Raw genomic sequence first — 17,327 nt, forward strand, 5'->3', positions numbered from 1 at the left:
GTTTTTTAACCCGCTTCCCGTGATCCAATCGAGCTGACATATTCCACACAGACTCGTTGTGTGTGACAATTAATTTTCGTGAAAATTTTTTTCCAAAATTTTACACTGTTTAGGGAAAACTAATTAAATATTTAATTACCAATTGCTTAATACTGGCAGACAATCATCTGACCCATAGATTGCAGCCATCTCAAGCCAGAGGACGAGAGAACTCTAGCCGCCACGCATATAAAGGATTTAGAGTGAAAAACTTTGTTTTTACGGGTTTACTTGTTTCAGACTTGGCGACCACAAATGACAGCTCAACGAAGTGGCTCGTCATCATCATCACGTGAACATTTATAGCAGCCAAATAATCTAAACGCGTGACCTTAATTCTAAATGTAAAGGGAAAACCCGGAGGACCCGGAGAAAAATCCACGCGACCACGAAGAGAGAGAGACACGCAAACTCCAAATACAGAGACTCCTTTATTTACGAGAGGTCTGTTCGTCAGTCGATTCGTTCGTAAGTCGAATTTTACGCCCGTCGATTCCAAGCACTTTGTACGGCGTGTACACAAAACACGGGGGAATGGATTTAAAAGTTGTATAATCTCCTGTATATGTATATGCCACTGGTTCTTCATGTGATGTAGATGCATCTGGTTCCTCATGTTCTGTAGATGTAGATGCCACGGGTTCTTCACATTCTGCAGGTGTAGATGCCAGCAATTGGACATACGGACAGGTTTGTTCGTATCTCTGAAACATTGTAAGCCGAATGTTCATAAATAGAGTAGTACATATATACAGCAGGCGTCAGGGTCTGGATCGAACCCACGACCTCTTGTATACCAGGCGAGGTAGTTAGCATCTCCTAGCCACCGTGATGATGATGAGAGAGAGAGACGCAAACTGCAAATATATAGCAAGCTTCAGGGTCGGGATCGAACCCACTACCTCCTGTACACCAGGCGAGGTAGTTAACATCACACCACCGTGTCGCCCCTTAAATAAATAAGTAACGCAAGTTTAAATTGCATCAACGGAGCGGTGGCGAATTAAATTCAGCATGCATACGAACCGCACACAAGTTGTTAATCCCGGCAAGGTCACTGCGAGAATTGGGAGGAAATCGATGATGGGAGGGATTTCCAAATGTCCCACAAACACGGAGCGGCCAACGTAGTGTTTGTGCACCGGGGTGGAGATGTTGACTACCTCGCCTGGTACACAGGAGGTCGTGGGTTCGATCCAGACCCTGACGCCTGCTGTGTATTTGGAGTTCGCGTGTCTCTCTCCCCGTGGTCGCGTGGTTGTTTTGTAATCAGGGGTCGCCGGTGTTTTCCCTACACATTTAGAATCAGCATGCATTGATATTATTTAGATTTTTTTTGTTGCCACAAATTCCCACGTGATAAGCCCCTGAGAAATGAGGTCAGTGCGCCTTTGGCTGATAAGATAAATATAAAAGTTTCGTTTAATTTGCATATTTTTAAGTTACACTTTTCACTCCTACCCTGTTGTTTGCGTCGTGTTTGTTGTTGTCGCGTTCTGACCCCGTGCCCCTTGACTGGACATCTGTGGGAAACAAAGAGCTTAATAGCTCATCGGATTCCTCCTGCGGTGTAAATAGAAATTCTGATTCTGAAGTTCAACTCGCTCGGTGGCAAGAGTTGAATTCTTTCGCACCGTACGTAGCTAACCGTGCTTCATCGCATGACGACGAATTGGAGAGAGAGATACAACTAAGGGAGCTGGTTGTCGCTCGCCGCTCGCCGTTTTGGGGTTGTTGTTGTTTTTTGGGGTTGTTGTTGTTTTGGGGGCCTTTTTGAACAGCAAAAACCGTTGCAGGGAATTTAAGAATGGCGCACGCGGCTGGCGGGGAGGCGTGGCCGTCTGGGCCATCAGCTGTGGGGGGGAGGTCGGGGGGGGGGGATGTGTGGGGGGGGGGGGATAGTGGGGGGGAGGTCGGGGGGGGGGGATGTGTGGGGGGGGGGGGATAGTGGGGGGGGATGTGTGGGGGGGGGCGATGATTGCCACTGTGTGGTTTTTGGAATCCCCAGCGGAGTAATTCGCGGTGTTATTCTTTTGAATTTGCCCAAAATTGAGACCGCGACATCCGTCAACGAGGCGGCCAACTCGTGTCGAGCAACACGCGGGTCGGGGGGGAGGGAGGGATGGGGACTGGGAGGGGGTGTAAAAGTCGGTGGGGGGGGGGCGTTCATCCAGCAGTGGATCGATCACGGCCCTTAATGATGATTATCCCACCGGTTGGGGGAGGGCAGGCCCGGGGAGGGTGGTGGGAAGAGCGGCGGTCCGGGTTGAACCGGCGCTCGATCGATGGCGACATCAGCCGCGGTGGCGGCGGTGGGTACCTGCCTGGCTGCCTGCCTGGCTGCCTGCCTGGCTGCCTGGCTGCCTGCCTGGCTACTGCCTGGCTACTGCCTGGCTACTGCCTGGTTACCTGCCTGCCTGCCTGGCTGCCTGCCTGGCTGCCTGCCTGCCTGCTTGGCTGCCTGCCTGCCTGCCTGGCTGCCTGCCTGGCTGCCTGGCCGCCTGCCTGGCTGCCTGCCTGCCTGCCTGCCTGGCTGCCTGGCTGCCTGGCCGCCTGCCTGGCTGCCTGCCTGCCTGGCTGCCTGGCTGGCTGCCTGCCTGCCTGCCTGGCTGCCTGCCTGCCTGCCTGGCTGCCTGCCTGGCTGCCTGGCCGCCTGCCTGGCTGCCTGCCTGCCTGCCTGCCTGGCTGCCTGGCTGGCTGCCTGCCTGGCTGCCTGCCTGCCTGCCTGGCTGCCTGCCTGGCTGCCTGCCTGGCTGCCTGCCTGGCTGCCTGGCTGCCTGCCTGGCTGCCTGCCTGCCTGGCTGCCTGCCTGCCTGCCTGGCTGCCTGCCTGCCTGGCTGCTGCCTGCCTGGCTGCTGCCCACGAGTCGCTTTCCGTGGCGGACATCAAACCCGGGCCCCGCTCGCTCGCTCACCGCCAAGAACAAAGACCCCCAACCCACACCCCACACACCCACACCCCACACACCCACCCCACCCACACCCCACACACCCACACCCCACACACCCACCCCACACACCCACCCCACCCACACCCCACACACCCACACCACCCACACCCCACACACCCCACACCACACCCCACACACCACCCACACACCCACCCCACACACCCACCCCACACACCCACCCCACACACCCCACCCATACCCCACCCACCCCACACACCCCACCCACCCACCCCACACACCCCACCCATACCCCACCCATCCACCCCACACACCACCCACCCACCCCACACACCACCCACCCACCCACCCCACACACCCCGCACGCACCTCCCCGTGCGGCCTTCAACAAGCAGCAGGCTGCTTGGGGGCAAGTGCCGTCAGAGACCACCAGCCTCCTCATGCCGGAGCGGCGCACGAGGCGCTGCGGTGGTCAGCGTCCACGCTCGCTGTCGATCGCCGACTCCGAACCGCACCCCGGGAACTCATTTGAGGCCGAGCCGACCCAGGGGAGGCCCAGGACCGGTTCAGGTGTTCGCTCACGATTCCCGTTCGCGGTGTTGGTCGTGGAGCGGGAATCGAACCGGGGTCCCGCCTGGTTCTTAGCACAGTGCACGCGCTAACCGCTGCGCCACCGCTCCACACGTGCCTCACCCACACATGCCATGTACACAAGACAAACTATCCCCCCCCCCCCCGTACAGCAGGCACGCGATTTGAGGCCGAGTAGACCTGTGGGATGCCCAGAGGCAGTTTCGATATTCGTCACCGATGTTGGCCTTGAGGCGGGAATCGAACTCGAGTCGCGTCCCACGTCAACAACTGCGCCACCGCTCCCCACGCACACACAGAGACAGAGACCCCGGTATAGCCTTCAACAGACTGTAGGGGCAGGTGCTGCTAGCGAGTAGGACGGCACGGCACACGAGGGGGTGGGTGGCCAGCACCACGCCCGGCCGCCTTTGTCTCTCTGGTGGAAACGTTTACGCACCGCGCCAGGTACCCATTTTAGGCTGAGTCGACCTAGGGGAGGTCCAACACCGGTTCAGATAATCGTCATTGGTGTTGGCCGTGAGCGGAAATCGAACTGGGGTCACTGGGTATGAAGCGTAGCACGCTAACCGCTCCACCACCGCTCCCCACGTGCATCTAAAAGACAAAGACAAAGATCCCCCGTGTAGCCTGAACAGACTGCTGGGGCAAGCGCTGTTATCGAGCACCTATGAAGGCCAGAACGGCACACGAGGGGGTGGGTGCTCGCTAACAACACTTGCCCCGACAGTATGTTTTAGGCTATATGGGGGATCTTTGTTCTGTATTTGTGTGTGTGTGCGCGTGCATATCCCCGTGCGTGTGTGTGTAGGGAGCGGTGGTGTAGCGGTTAGCGCACTGCGCTATGGACCCAGAAACCAGAGTAAAATTTCCGCTCACGACCAACACCAGTGATGCTTATCTAAATGGTTCCTGGGCCTTCGCTAAGTCGACTCAGCCTCAAATTAGTATCCGATGCGGTGTGTAAACATCGCCACTAGGGAGACAAAGCCGGTCGGGCGTGGTGCTGGCCACCCGCTAAAAGCACTTGCCCCTACAGTCTGTTAAGGCTACACGGTGCATCTTTTGTGTGCCTACGTCTGTGTGCACGTGTTCCCGTGTGTGTATCTTTGTGTATGTGTCTATGCCTTTGTGTGTGTGTGTGCATGTCTGTGTGTCTTTGTGTCTATCTGTGTGTGTGTATGTCTGTGCGTGCCACTAAGAGGTGGGGCCTTACCATCAGCCCCACCAAAACTAAGCACCTGCCTGGGTATGTTGTACCATCGGACACTCCACCCCCACAACTCCCAATCGGTGATGGGGCAGTAGTGGAGAGAGTGGAGAGTTTCCCATACATGGGCAGTGTGCTTATGACCGGCTCCAGTTTAACAGCAGAGGTCTCACTCCGAATCAGTCGAGCGGCAATATATTTTCATCGGTTGCGTAACGCTGTGTGGAAGCTACCTGGTCTGTCGCTCCGCACGAAGCTTCAAGTCTTCTCGGCCACAGTCATTCCGTCCCTTCTCTACGCTTGCGAAACGTGGACCCCACTAATGGAGCATCTTCGCCGGTTGGAAACATTTAGGCTCGCCTGCCTACGATCCATCCTGGGTTTAACCAGGCTGGATTGTGTGAGGAGCTCACAAATCCTTGAAAGATCTGGGCAAAGTCCCATCGGTGAGCTCCTCCGGCAGGCAAGGCTGCGTTGGCTGGGTCGCGTAGCTCGCATGCCCAGCCACCGCATGCCTAAACAGCTTTTGTTCGGCCGGATCGAGGAGGCTAAACGGGCGCGGCACGGGCTAGAGAAGAGATGGAGTGATGTGGTACAGGAGGACGTGGAGCTGAGTGGACGTTCCGATGACTGGTACCTGCGGTGTCAAGATCAGCCTCTGTGGAGGAGGCTCGTGAAAGACGCTACTAGGCAGTTGGAGGCAGTCGCCCTCCAGCAACAACGGAGGGCGGAGGAGCGACGCTCACAACAACGAGCGGAGCGCCGGGTGGATAAAGTACAGCAAGTTGGCACAGTGGGGGGCACAGGTGGTGCATCAGCCAGTCATCTCGGTCATCTCAGTCAGTCGACCCGTGGCACCTGGGTCTGCCCCGTGACCTCCTGCCAGCGGGCGTTCGACACTTCACGTGACCTCAAGGTGCACATGGCCTGGCACAAGCGTCGTGGTGACGTCACCACCACTTAGTGGCGAATGGCGGTTGCTGTTGTGTGTGTTTGTCTGTGTGTCTGTGGACTCATCACGCCCCTTCCGACAAGCAAGCCAGCATCGGGACTCGAGGTAAGTGAAAATCAAACAGATTTCCTTCTATCCATGTTACTTTATTTTGTGTTCTATTTACTATACATTGTTTATTACAGTGTTACATGCAAATGGACAACATTTCTGCTTATTTATGAATCTAACAAAGCTTCCCTTTCATTTATTGCACCATAACACATTTCATAATACTGGCCGTATGGGCATTTGAAACAGTGCATTCTTGAGTCTCCAACTTACGAACTGCTCGACTTACGATCTGGTCTCGGGAACGGAACTTGTGTGCAAGTCGACGGCAGACACCCCCCCCCCCCCCACTACTACTACACTACTACACTACTACTACTATACTACACTACTATACTACTACTATACCACTACACTACTACTATACTACTACACTACTACTACACTACTACACTACACTACTACACTTACACTACTACTACACTTACACTACTACTATACTTACACTACTACTATACTACTACACTACTACTACACTACTATAGCCTTAACGGGCTGCTGGAGCAAGTGCTGTTGGCGAGCAGCAGCGGTGCCAAAAGGTCTACACACCGCACCACGAACTCATTTAAGGCCGAGTCGCCCTAGGCGAATCCCTGCAGGGACGGGTTCAGATGCAGGATCCGTCGCCGACGTTGGCCGTCAGCGGACAACCACGTGCTGGTGCTAACCACTGCGCCACCGCTCCCACGCAGAGCCCACGTGTGTACAGACACACACGTGCACACACGCAGAGGCATAGACATACGTACACACAACCGCACGAGCAAACCGACCTTGACGGTGCTCCCCCGTGTGTAGCCTGCGATAGACTCTTCGCGAATACCTATTAATATCGGCACGGCACACGAGGGGGTGATGTGGCCACGACTACGCCCGCCCGGCCGCTTTCATCTCCCCAGGGGTGATGTTTACAGACCTCGCCAGCAGGTACTCGATTTGAGGCCGAGTAGACCTGTGGGATGCCCAGACGCAGTTGAGATATTCGTCACCGATGTTGGCCGTGAGGCGGGAATCGAGCTCGAGTCGCGCCCCACGTCAACCACTGCGCCACCGCTCCCCACGCACACACAAAGACAAAGACCCCCCTCGTATAGCCTTCCACAGACTGTTGGGACAAGTGCTGTTAGCGAGTAGCACCTATGAAGTTCGGCACGGCACACGAGGGGGTGGGTGGCCAGCACCACGCCCTTGTGACGATGTGGACACACTGCACCGGGTTACGCATTTGAGGCTGAGTCGACCTAGAGGAGGCCCAGGAACGGTTTAGATATTCCGCACAGAAAGTTGGTGATCGTGAGCGGGACTGGAACTCAGTCGCCGGGTTTGTATCGCAGCGCGCCAACCCCTGCGCCACCGCTCCCTCTCGAAGATAAAGACCCCCCCGGATAGCCTTATCAGACTGTTGGGGCAAGTGCTGTTAGCGAGTAGCACCTACGAAGTCCGGCACGGCACACGAGAGGGTGTGAGGGTGGGTGGTCAGCACCACGCCCGGCCGCCTTTGTCTCCCCGGTGCCGATGTTTACACACCGCGCCAGGTGCTCGTTTGGTTCGTAGAGTTGTCGTGCGCGCGTCTGCACACTCAGGTGCGAATTGGGAGGCAGCTCGCCTGGAGAGAGAGAGAGAGGCGGGAGATCACGGAGTGGAGTGCCGCTCAGCTGCCCTGGAGGCAATTACCCCCCCCCCCCCTTAATGCAAGTGCTGTATGCGGTGGAGCGGTGGCGCAGTAGTTAGCGCACTGCGCCGTCACGCAAACCGGCCACCCGAGTTCGATTCCGATCACGGCGGGTCAGCGTGAGCGGGCGAGTGACATCCGAACCGGTCCCGCCTCCAACGGGTCCCCCCCCAACCCCAGCCCCCACCTAGCCGACCCGTGGCGACCAGCGTGGTGAAGTATGGTCAGACGACACCCATGCCCAGCGCGGCGTGAGAAGCGCATCACGCAGCAGTGGATTTACTAATAATGGAGATTTATTATTTTTTGTTAAGTGGCATTCAACGCGAGTCTCTGCGTGCGTGCGCGTGCGTGTGTGTGTGCGTGCGTGTGCGTGTGCGTGCGTGTGCGCGCGTGCGTGTGCGTGTGCGCGCGCGCGTGCGTGTGTGCGTGTGCGTGCGTGTGCGTGCGTGTGTGCGTGCGCGTGCGTGCATTCCGTGTTGCGAGGACCCTTCCGTGGCTCGCGCAGCGAGTTCGACTCCGGGCCACGTCCAACAACAACAACAGCGGCGGCGGCGGCGGCGGCGAGTGATTACAGGAACCGAGGTGCCGCACCTCGCCCAGGTCGACTCGGTGTTAAAAAATCACAACCCGGTGCCGAGCGTGACACATCAGCGCTGGAGGGCGCCACGCGGGGCCGTGGTGGCGACCCTCCACCCCGTCGTCTGACAGCACTTGCCCCAAGAGCTCGCTACAGGCTATACGTGGGGGAGGGGACCTTTGTCTTTGTGAGCGCTCGCGAGCGACAGACGCCCGCGACTCGGCCAGTCCGGGCGCAAAGCAGGAGGGGACACGAGGGGGGGGGACTGTGTCACGGGTTGAGCAACTCGTGACTTCGGCATGGAACATTGTGGCGGCTTAATCTGCGAGTCGATGTGCAGGCCGGAGGAGGAGGAGGGATACAGTCGGGCAGCGCACCGAGACGGGCATTGCTGTGGCACGCATGCTCCGTGTATGTTGCATGTATGTACGTCGTATGTTGAACTTATTTCGCACCGTACGTTGCCAATCGAGCTAAATCGGAGGTGCGGGCGTGTGGACAACAAACTAAACACACAAAGCCATTGTAAAGAAATGAGTTCGTCAATCTCGATCATGATGATGATGATGCTGCTTTAAAAGTGCACACAGCTCCGGTGGCTTCACTAATACCGGCAGGGAAGAGCGTTCCAGACGGCCGCAGAAGCAGCACGTCCGAAAGCGCCACGCGGCGACCGCCGTCTTCGTGCGATGGGCAGCAGCCAAGTCGCTGCCGCTGCTGCCGCTGCTGAGCGGAGTTGGCGTGATGACGATGGTTCATGTTGCCTGACGACATCAGCGAGGGCGCTTTGTGTGCGATTGGCGCGACCTCGCGACGACGTTTTAGTTCGGCGAGCCCGAGACCAATGCAGCTCGGGGAGCTTCGCACGCCGTCGCGACGCGCGCCAGACGATGTTCTAGACGCCGCTGCGGCTGCTCGTGGTGGTGGTGGTTGTTGTTGTTTTCTAGACGTCCCGTAGAGTAGCGCAGTTACAACGACACTACGCTACACGCCAACTGTGTTTTAGTGGTCGTGGTGGTCGTGGTTGTGGTGGTCGTGGTGGTCGTGGTGGTCGTGGTGGTGGTCGTGGTGGTGGTCGTGGTGGTCGTGGTGGTCGTCGTGGTGGTGGTCGTGGTGGTGGTCGTCGTGGTGGTGGTCGTGGTGGTGGTGGTCGTGGTGGTGGTGGTGGTGGTGGTCGTGGGTGGTGGTCGTGGTGGTGGTGGTCGTGGTGGTCGTGGTCGTGGTGGTCGTGGTGGTGGTCGTGGTGGTGGTCGTGGTGGTGGTCGTGGTGGTGGTGGTGAGACGACACGGTTTGCACAGCGATCAGCGCGCCCTGCGACTTTCAACCTGGTGATGACCTCAGGGGAGGGGGGGTTCGATTCCTGGCTGCGGCTAACATCAGTGGCGAGTGACATCTCACCACCGCCACTCCCCATCACTACCCCCTCCCAAGTACACACGAACCCGAGTGGTGAAGCATGTGCAGACATTATCTATCGCAACACAATCATCATCGTGAGTAAAATCGCCGTTAATTAAACACGGACCCCTTCGTTTGGCTCCGTGTGGCGCGAAACAAGTTCGACATTCGGTGCTCGGAAGTCTGTTCCTCGGGTTAGATCGCGAAAATAGAAACGCGTCGTATTGACGACGAGTTCATGTGCGACTATTGAGATTACTGCTCTGCTATAAATGTCACGTGATCATCCACTTTGTGCGCTACCATTAGAGATGGCAAGGTCGCGTCTGATAAATAAGTTCATTTACTTTCTAAGATTAAAAAAAAATGTATTTGTATATATGTTTAAGTGACTTGTTTACCTTCCCTATACTTTGCACTCCCATCGTGGACATTTGTGAAAGAGCTTTATAGCTCATCGGATTCTTCCAGTAAGAATACATCATCTGATTCTGTGTGCCAGAGAGATTGTGTGTGTCATCTCTTCATCGGCTGCGTAACGCTGCCGTGTGGAAGCTACCTGGTCTGTCGCTCTGCACGAAGCTTCGGGTCATCTCGGCCACGGTCATGTCCGCCCTTCTCTACGCTTGCGAAACGTGGAGCCCTCTAATGGAACATCTGCGCCGGTTTGACACATTCAGGCTGTCCCGCCTACGAGCCATCCTGGGTTTAAACTGCAGGCTGGAATTGTGTGAGGAGCTCACGGATCATTGAAAGATCTGGACACAGTCCCATCGATGAGCACCTCTGGCAGGCGAAGCCACGCTGGCTGCGTCATGTGTCCCACATGCCCAAGCAGCTTCTGTTGGCTGATGTGGTACGTACAAAACGATGTGTCGCTGAGTAGACTTGCCGAAGACCGGTACCAGCGGTGTCAAGATCGGCCGCTGTGGAGGAGGTTCGTGAGAGACGCTGCTACTGGGCAGCCGGAGGCAGTCCCCCTCCAGCAACAGTGGAGGGCAGAGGAGCGACGCTCACAACAACGAGCAGAGCGCCGTGGCGGCTAAAACGCAGCGAGTTGGCACAGTGGGGAACAAGGCAGGCGCATTGGCCAGGCATCTGAGTCGGTCGACCCGTGGCGCCTGGGTCTGTCCTGCCAGCGAGCACTCGACACTTCCACGTGGCCTCGAAGTGCACCTAGCCTGGCACGAGCGCCGCGGTGACGTCACCGCCACTAGGTGGCGAATTTCGGTTGTCGTGTGGCACTGAAACTGCGGGAGGCTCGCTACCCTAAGAGTTCGATTCCAGCTCACGGCCATCAACCTGCGCTGACGATTATCCGAAACGGTCCTGTGCCTCCCCTAGGTCGACTCGGCCTCAAATGAGTACCTGCTGTAGTGATGTGTAAACATGGCCACTGGGGAGACAAAGGCTGCCGGGCGTGGTGACGGCCACACCCACGCCCTCGTGCGCCATGCCGGTCTTCATAGGTGCTGCTCGCTACACAGCACTTGTCCCAATAGTCTATGAAGGCTATACGGGGGATCTTTGTCTTGTAAACCTGGGACGCTTACGCCGTGACACTGCGTGTGTGACGGAGCGGCTGCAAGTTGAACTTCGTGAATGTGACCTCGCGTGTCGAGCGAGTACTTCGTGCGGTGTGTAAACATCGCCACTAGGGAGACAAAGGCGGCCGAGCATGATGTTGGATGGCTACTCCCTCGTGCGCCGTGCCGGCCTTCATAGGTGCTCGCTAACAGCACTTGCCCCGTGTCTGTTACAGGCTATACGGGGGATCTTTGCTTCTTTGGTATGAGGAGCGGTAGTGAAGTGGGTGAGCGCACTGCGCTCCAAACCCGGCGACCCGAGTTCGACTCCCGATCTTAAGCCCTCCACTAGATCGACTCAGCCTTAAATATGTACCCGATGCGAAGTGCAATCATCGCCACTCGGGAGACAAAGCCCCCCCCCCCCGCGGGCGTGGCGCTGACCCCCCCCCCCCCCCCTCGTGCGCCGTGACCGGCACCTCCACGCAGGCGAAACTCGCTAACAGCACTTGCCCCCAGCAGTCCGCTGAAGGCTACACGGGTGACCTTTGCCTTTGCCGCGACAGCCCAGCGGCAGCGAGAAGCGCCCCGTGCCGCCCGTGCAAGACGCCAAAACACAACAACTTCCAAACAAAAGGTAAAGATCCCCCGTGTAGCCTCGAACAGGCGGCAAGGGGGCAAGTGCTGTTTGCGAGTGGCACCGATGAAGGCCGGAACGGCACTCGAGCGGGGTTGGGTTGAGCGACACCACGCCCGGCCGCCTTTGTCTCCCCAGTGGCGGTGTTTACTGCACACCGCACCAGGTACTCATTTGAGGCCGAGCCGACCTAGGGGAGGCCCAGGACCGGGTCAGAAAATCGTCACTGGGTGTTGGCCGTGAGCGGGAATCCAACTCGGGTCCGCCGGGTTCATTGCGCAGCGTAGCGCTAACCGCTACACCACCGCTCCCCACACCAAAGAGACACGCACACACACACATGCACACACGCACACGTATTACACACAGACAAAGGTCCCCCGTGTAGCCTGTGATAGACTATCAGCGAGCACCTATTAATACCTGAAGGGCACACGAGGGGGCGATATGGCCAGGGGTGATGTTTACACACCTCGCAAGCAGGCACTCGATTTGAGGCCGAGTAGACCTGTGGGATGCCCAGACGCAGTTGAGATATTCGTCACCGATGTTGCCCGCGAGGCGGGATTCGAACTCGAGTCGCGCCCCACGTCAACCACTGCGCCACCGCTCCCCACGCACACACAAAGACAAAGACCCTCCGTATAGCCTTCAACAGACTGTAGGGGCAAGTGCTGTTAGCGAGCACCTATAAAGTTCGGCACGGCACACGAGGGGGTGGGTGGCCAGCACCACACCCATGTGACGATGTTGACACACCGCACTGGGCTACGCATTTTTAGGCCGAGTCGACCTAGAGGAGGCCCAGCAACGGTTTAGAAATTCCTCACAGAAAGTTGGTGACCGTCAGCGTGACTGGAACTTGGGTCGACGGGTTTGTAGCGCAGCGCGCTAACCCCTGCGCCACCGCTCCCCATCAAAGACAAAGACCACCCGGATAGCCTCGTCAGACTGTTGGGGTGTCTAACGCGACACCGCCGCTCCACGCCAACACAAATAAACAACAACTCCACACACACTCACACACGCTAAGGTGTCACCACTAGGTTGCCTGAACGGGGATCTTCGTCCTCGTGTGATGGTGCGCCTGTTTTAATGTGTGTGTGTGTGTGTGACTGTGTGCGTGTGACAGTGTGTGTGTGTGTGTATGTGACTGTGTGTGTGTCAAAGTGACTGTGTGTGTGAGTGTGTGTGTGTCAAAGTGACTGTGTGGGGAGCGGTGGCGGAGTGGTTAGCGCGCTGCGCCACACACCTGGCGACCCGGGTTCGATTACTGCTCACGGCCAACATCAGTGACGATTATCTGAACCGGTCCTGGGCCTCTCCTAGGTCGACTCAGCCTCAAATGAGTACCTGGTGGGTAGATAAAGGCGGCCGGGCGTGGTGTTGGCCACCCACCCCCTCGTGTGCCGTGCCGGCCTTCATAGGTGCTCGCTAATAGCACTTGCCCCTACAGTCTGTTTAGGCTATACGGGGGATCTTTATCTTTTGTGTGTGTGTGATTGCGTGTGTCAAAGTGACTCCGTGTGTGTAAAATTGACTGACTGTGTGTGTGTCAAAGTGACTGTGTGTGTGTCAAAGTGACTGTGTGTGTGTCAAAGTGACTGTGTGTGTGTGTGTCAAAGTGACTGTGTGTGTGTGTCAAAGTGGCTGTGTGTGTGTGATCGCGTACGACTGGGGTTGTGCAGAGGTCGTGCGGTGGATAGCGCGCTGTGTGTATGTGCCGAGAACTTCTTTCGCACCGTACGGAGCACGAGGTAAACACGAACCCGGCGACCCGAGATCGATCCCCAGCACCAGCGACTACAATCTGAAACGGTCCTGGGCACTCAAACGAGAGCCTTGCGCGGTGCGTAAACGTCGCCACTCGGGAAGACAAAGGCGGCCGGGCGTGGCGCTGGCCACCCAGCCCCTCGTGTGCCGTGCCGGCCTTCACAGGTGCCACTCGCTAGCAGCACTTGCCCCTACAGTCTGTTAACGACGACACACGGGGGCATCTTTGTCTTTGTTTTTAGACGCGCGTCAGATTGCCTGTGCGTGACTGTGCGCACGACGGAGTAGCCATGCAAGTTACGACTTCGTGACTGGGTGACCTTGTGCGTGCCTGACTGGGTGCCTGACTGGCTGCCTGGCTGGGTGCCTGACTGGCTGCCTGGCTGGGTGCCCGACTGGGTGCCCGACTGGGTGCCTGACTGGCTGCCTGGCTGGGTGCCTGGCTGGGTGCCCGACTGGGTGCCCGGCTGGGTGCCTGACTGGGCGCGTGGAGCGGGGCCAATGCGTGTGCGACTTTTGTTTTATGCGATGGAGCAGCGGATCCACTCACCTAGGTGACCACCGCGTGACTCTGATGCGAAGACTGCATTTGACCTTGTGTCTCTGAGTCTGTGTGTGTGTCTCTGTGTGTGTGTGTGTGTCTCTGTGTGTGTGTGTGTCTCTGTGTGTGTGTGTCTCTGTGTGTGTGTGTCTCTCTGTGTGTGTGTCTCTCTGTGTGTGTGTCTCTCTGTGTGTGTGTCTCTCTGTGTGTGTGTCTCTCTGTGTGGGGAGCGGTTAGTGTAGCGGTTAGCGTGCTGCACTACGAACCTGGCGACCCAGGTTCGATTCTCGCTCACGGCCAACATCAGTGACGATTATCTGAACCGGCCCTGGGCCTCCCCTAGGTCGACTCAGCCTCAAATGAGTACCTGGTGCGATGTGTAAACATCGCCGCTAGGGAGACAAAGGCGGCCGGGCGTGGTGTTGGCCACCCACCCCCTCGTGTGCCGTGCCGGCCTTAATAGGTGCTCGCTAATAACACTTGCCCCTACAGTCTGTTAAGGCTATATGGGGGATCTTTGTCCTTGTATCTCTGTGAGTCTTGACAATCCACGTGTGCGTGTCTGTGTGTGTCCTTGTGTCTCTGTGAGTCTCGACATATCCACGTGTCTGTGTGTATCTGTGTGTGTCTGTGTGTGTCTGTGTGTGTCTGGACATATCCACGTGTGTGTGTGTGTCTGTGTGAGTCTGTGTGAGTCTGTGTGAGTCTGTGTGAGTCTGTGTGAGTCTGGACATATCCACGTGTGTGTGTGTGACCTTGTATGAGTGCGTCAGTGCGACAACTGCCGTCAGTGTAACACGACAGACTGTTGGGGCGACACGGCACACGAGGGGATGGGTGGCCAGCATCACGCCCGACCGCCTTTGTCTCCCCAGTGGCGATATTTATACACCGCACCAGGTACGTATTTGAGGCGGAGCCGACCTAGGGGAAGCCCAGGACCGGTTCAGATAATAATCACTGGTATTGAACGTGAGCGGGAATCGAACTCGGCTCGCCGGGTTCGGAGCGCATTGCGCTAACCGAAGCACCACCGCTCCCCACACAGACACAGCGCGCTTTGCTACTGAAACCGGGCGACCCGAGTTCGATTCCCGATCACGGCCACCAACACCAGTGGCGATTAGGTGAAGCGGTCCTGGGCCTCCCCTAGGTAGACTCAGCCTCAAATAAGTACCCGGTGCGTAAACATCGCTACTGGGGAGACAAAGGTGGTCGGGCGTGTTGCTGGCCACCCACCCCCTCGTGTGCCCTGCCGGCATTCATAGGTTCCACTCGCTACTAACAGCACTTGCCCCAACAGTCTTTAAAGGCTACACGGGAGTGGGGCTCATCTTTGTCTTTAGATGTCGTCATGTGCGCATGACACGGACCGCTTCAGATAGTCATCACTCGTCTCGGTGGCCGTGAGCGGGAATCGAACTCGGGTCGCCGGGTTTGTAGTGCAGCGCGCTAACCACTACACCACCGCTCCCACACACACGACCACGACCAACACCACCACGACCACCAGTACTACCACCACCAGCACGACCACCACCACGACCAGTACTACCACCACCAGTACTACCACGACCAGCACTACCACCAGCACCACCACCAGTATCAGTACCACCACAACCAGCACCACCACGACTAGCATCAGCACCACCAAGACTCCACCACCAACAACCGCCAACATCACCACCACCACCAGCACTACCACCACAAGCACCACAACCACCACCACGACCACCACCACCACCAGCACGACCACAACTAGCATCAGCACCACCAAGACTCCACCACCAGCACCACCACAACCACCATCACCCGCACAACCACCAGCACCACCACCAGCACCACGACCACCACCAGCACCACGACCACCACCACCACCACGACCACCAGCACCACGACCACCAGCTCCACGATCAGCACCACCACAACCAGCACCACCACAACCAGCACCTCCAGCACCACCACGACTAGCATCAGCACCACCAAGACTCCACCACCAACAACCGCCAGCACCACCACCACGACCAGCGCCCAGGCAGGCAGGAGTCTCACCTTGGTGTAGACCCCCCAGCACGAGCAGCACTACCATCAGTACCACCACAACCACAACCAGCACCACCACCACGACCGCCACCACCGCCACCACCAACACCACGACTATCGCCCAGGCAGGTCGGCGTCTCACCTTGGTGTAGACCCCCCACGACAGCTCCGTCTCGATCACCATCACCACGATGCCGAACATGCCAAAGATGAGCGCGTAGTCGCTCAGCCGTTTCCGCTTCTCGAAGAGCGCCCGCCGGAGTCCCAGGCGGTAGCCGATGTTGTGTTTTTTGGGTTTCTCCTCCTTCGAGATCGACACGGACCTCGAGGAGGGCCCGGTAGCCGCCGCCGCTGCTGCTGCTGGTGGGCGAATGGGGTTCGTCTGCTCGATCCTGCCACCCACGGCCGCTGCTGCTGTTCCACCACCACCACCACCCGAGTCACCACTCGACACCACCGGCGACTGAGAAGCCACGAGTTCTGGCTGGAGTCTCTGCGCTTCTGGATCCTGGTTCAGACACTCGCCCTTCCTCGCCACGCTGGAGTTGCACATGGGCCTCATGACACCCCCGTTGTACCTGCAGCTGCTCATTGCTGCACCGCTGCTGCTGCTGCCCTTGGAGTTGGCGTTGGTGGCGGTGTTGGTGGTGGTGTCGACTGCCGATGCCTCGCGCTGCCAGCCAGCACTGCCGCCCAAACGACTTCTGCCAGGAGCGCCAGTCCTGCTGATGCCGATACTGCTGATGATGATGATACTGCTGATGATGATGCTGCTGCTGCCGATGACACTGCTGATGATGCTGATGGTGCTAGTTTTAACGCTGCTGCCGATGATGCTGCCACCGATTCTCCGCCTCCGCCGCCGTCGCCGCGGGAGATGATGAAGGTGAAGGTGGTGCTGCTGCTGATGATGATGATGGTGGTAACAGTGACTGTGGTGGCGGTGGTGCTGGCGGCGGCGGCGTTGCTGATGATGCTACGGGGCGCTGGGGTCCGACCCGGCGCCCGCATGATGCTCATGAAGCGACTGCTGCAGCTGATGATGATGCTGCTGCTACTGCCGCCGAGTGCTTCCACCGGCCACAGCAGCGGGGCGAGAGATTTTCAATCGCGCTCCGGGTGACGGCGAACGCGGATAATCCGCTTCGGGTTTTTTGAGAGGGGGATTTTTTTTTTCTTGGCTTCTCCCCCCCACCCCTCGTCTATCCTCTCCGGATTTCCCTCCCCACCCCCTCTCCTCTCTCCCTCCCCCTCTCCTCTCTCCCTCCCCACCTCGTCTCCTCTCTCCCTCCTCCAATCCACAATCCAGCGTCCACCCTCCACCCCGCAATCCTCCCACCTCCTC

General features: G+C 57.8%; 1 protein-coding gene across 1 annotated transcript in view; it reads right to left on the reverse strand.

Annotated features, from left to right (window-relative positions):
* Window positions 1-16,889, reverse strand: part of LOC133355215 (small conductance calcium-activated potassium channel protein 2-like) — a 42,363-nt gene extending 25,474 nt beyond the window's left edge. Inside the window, exon 1 of the mRNA XM_061572577.1 lies at window positions 16,125-16,889. Coding sequence (XP_061428561.1) covers window positions 16,125-16,574 — 450 coding nt within the window. The 5' untranslated portion in view covers window positions 16,575-16,889. The remainder of the gene's footprint in view (window positions 1-16,124) is intronic.
* Between the last annotated feature and the right edge of the window lie 438 nt (window positions 16,890-17,327).

Source organism: Lethenteron reissneri, chromosome 50 (genome assembly GCF_015708825.2).
Source record: "Lethenteron reissneri isolate LAM-NWPU_2019-01 chromosome 50, ASM1570882v1, whole genome shotgun sequence".
Taxonomy (NCBI): Eukaryota; Metazoa; Chordata; class Hyperoartia; order Petromyzontiformes; family Petromyzontidae; genus Lethenteron; species Lethenteron reissneri.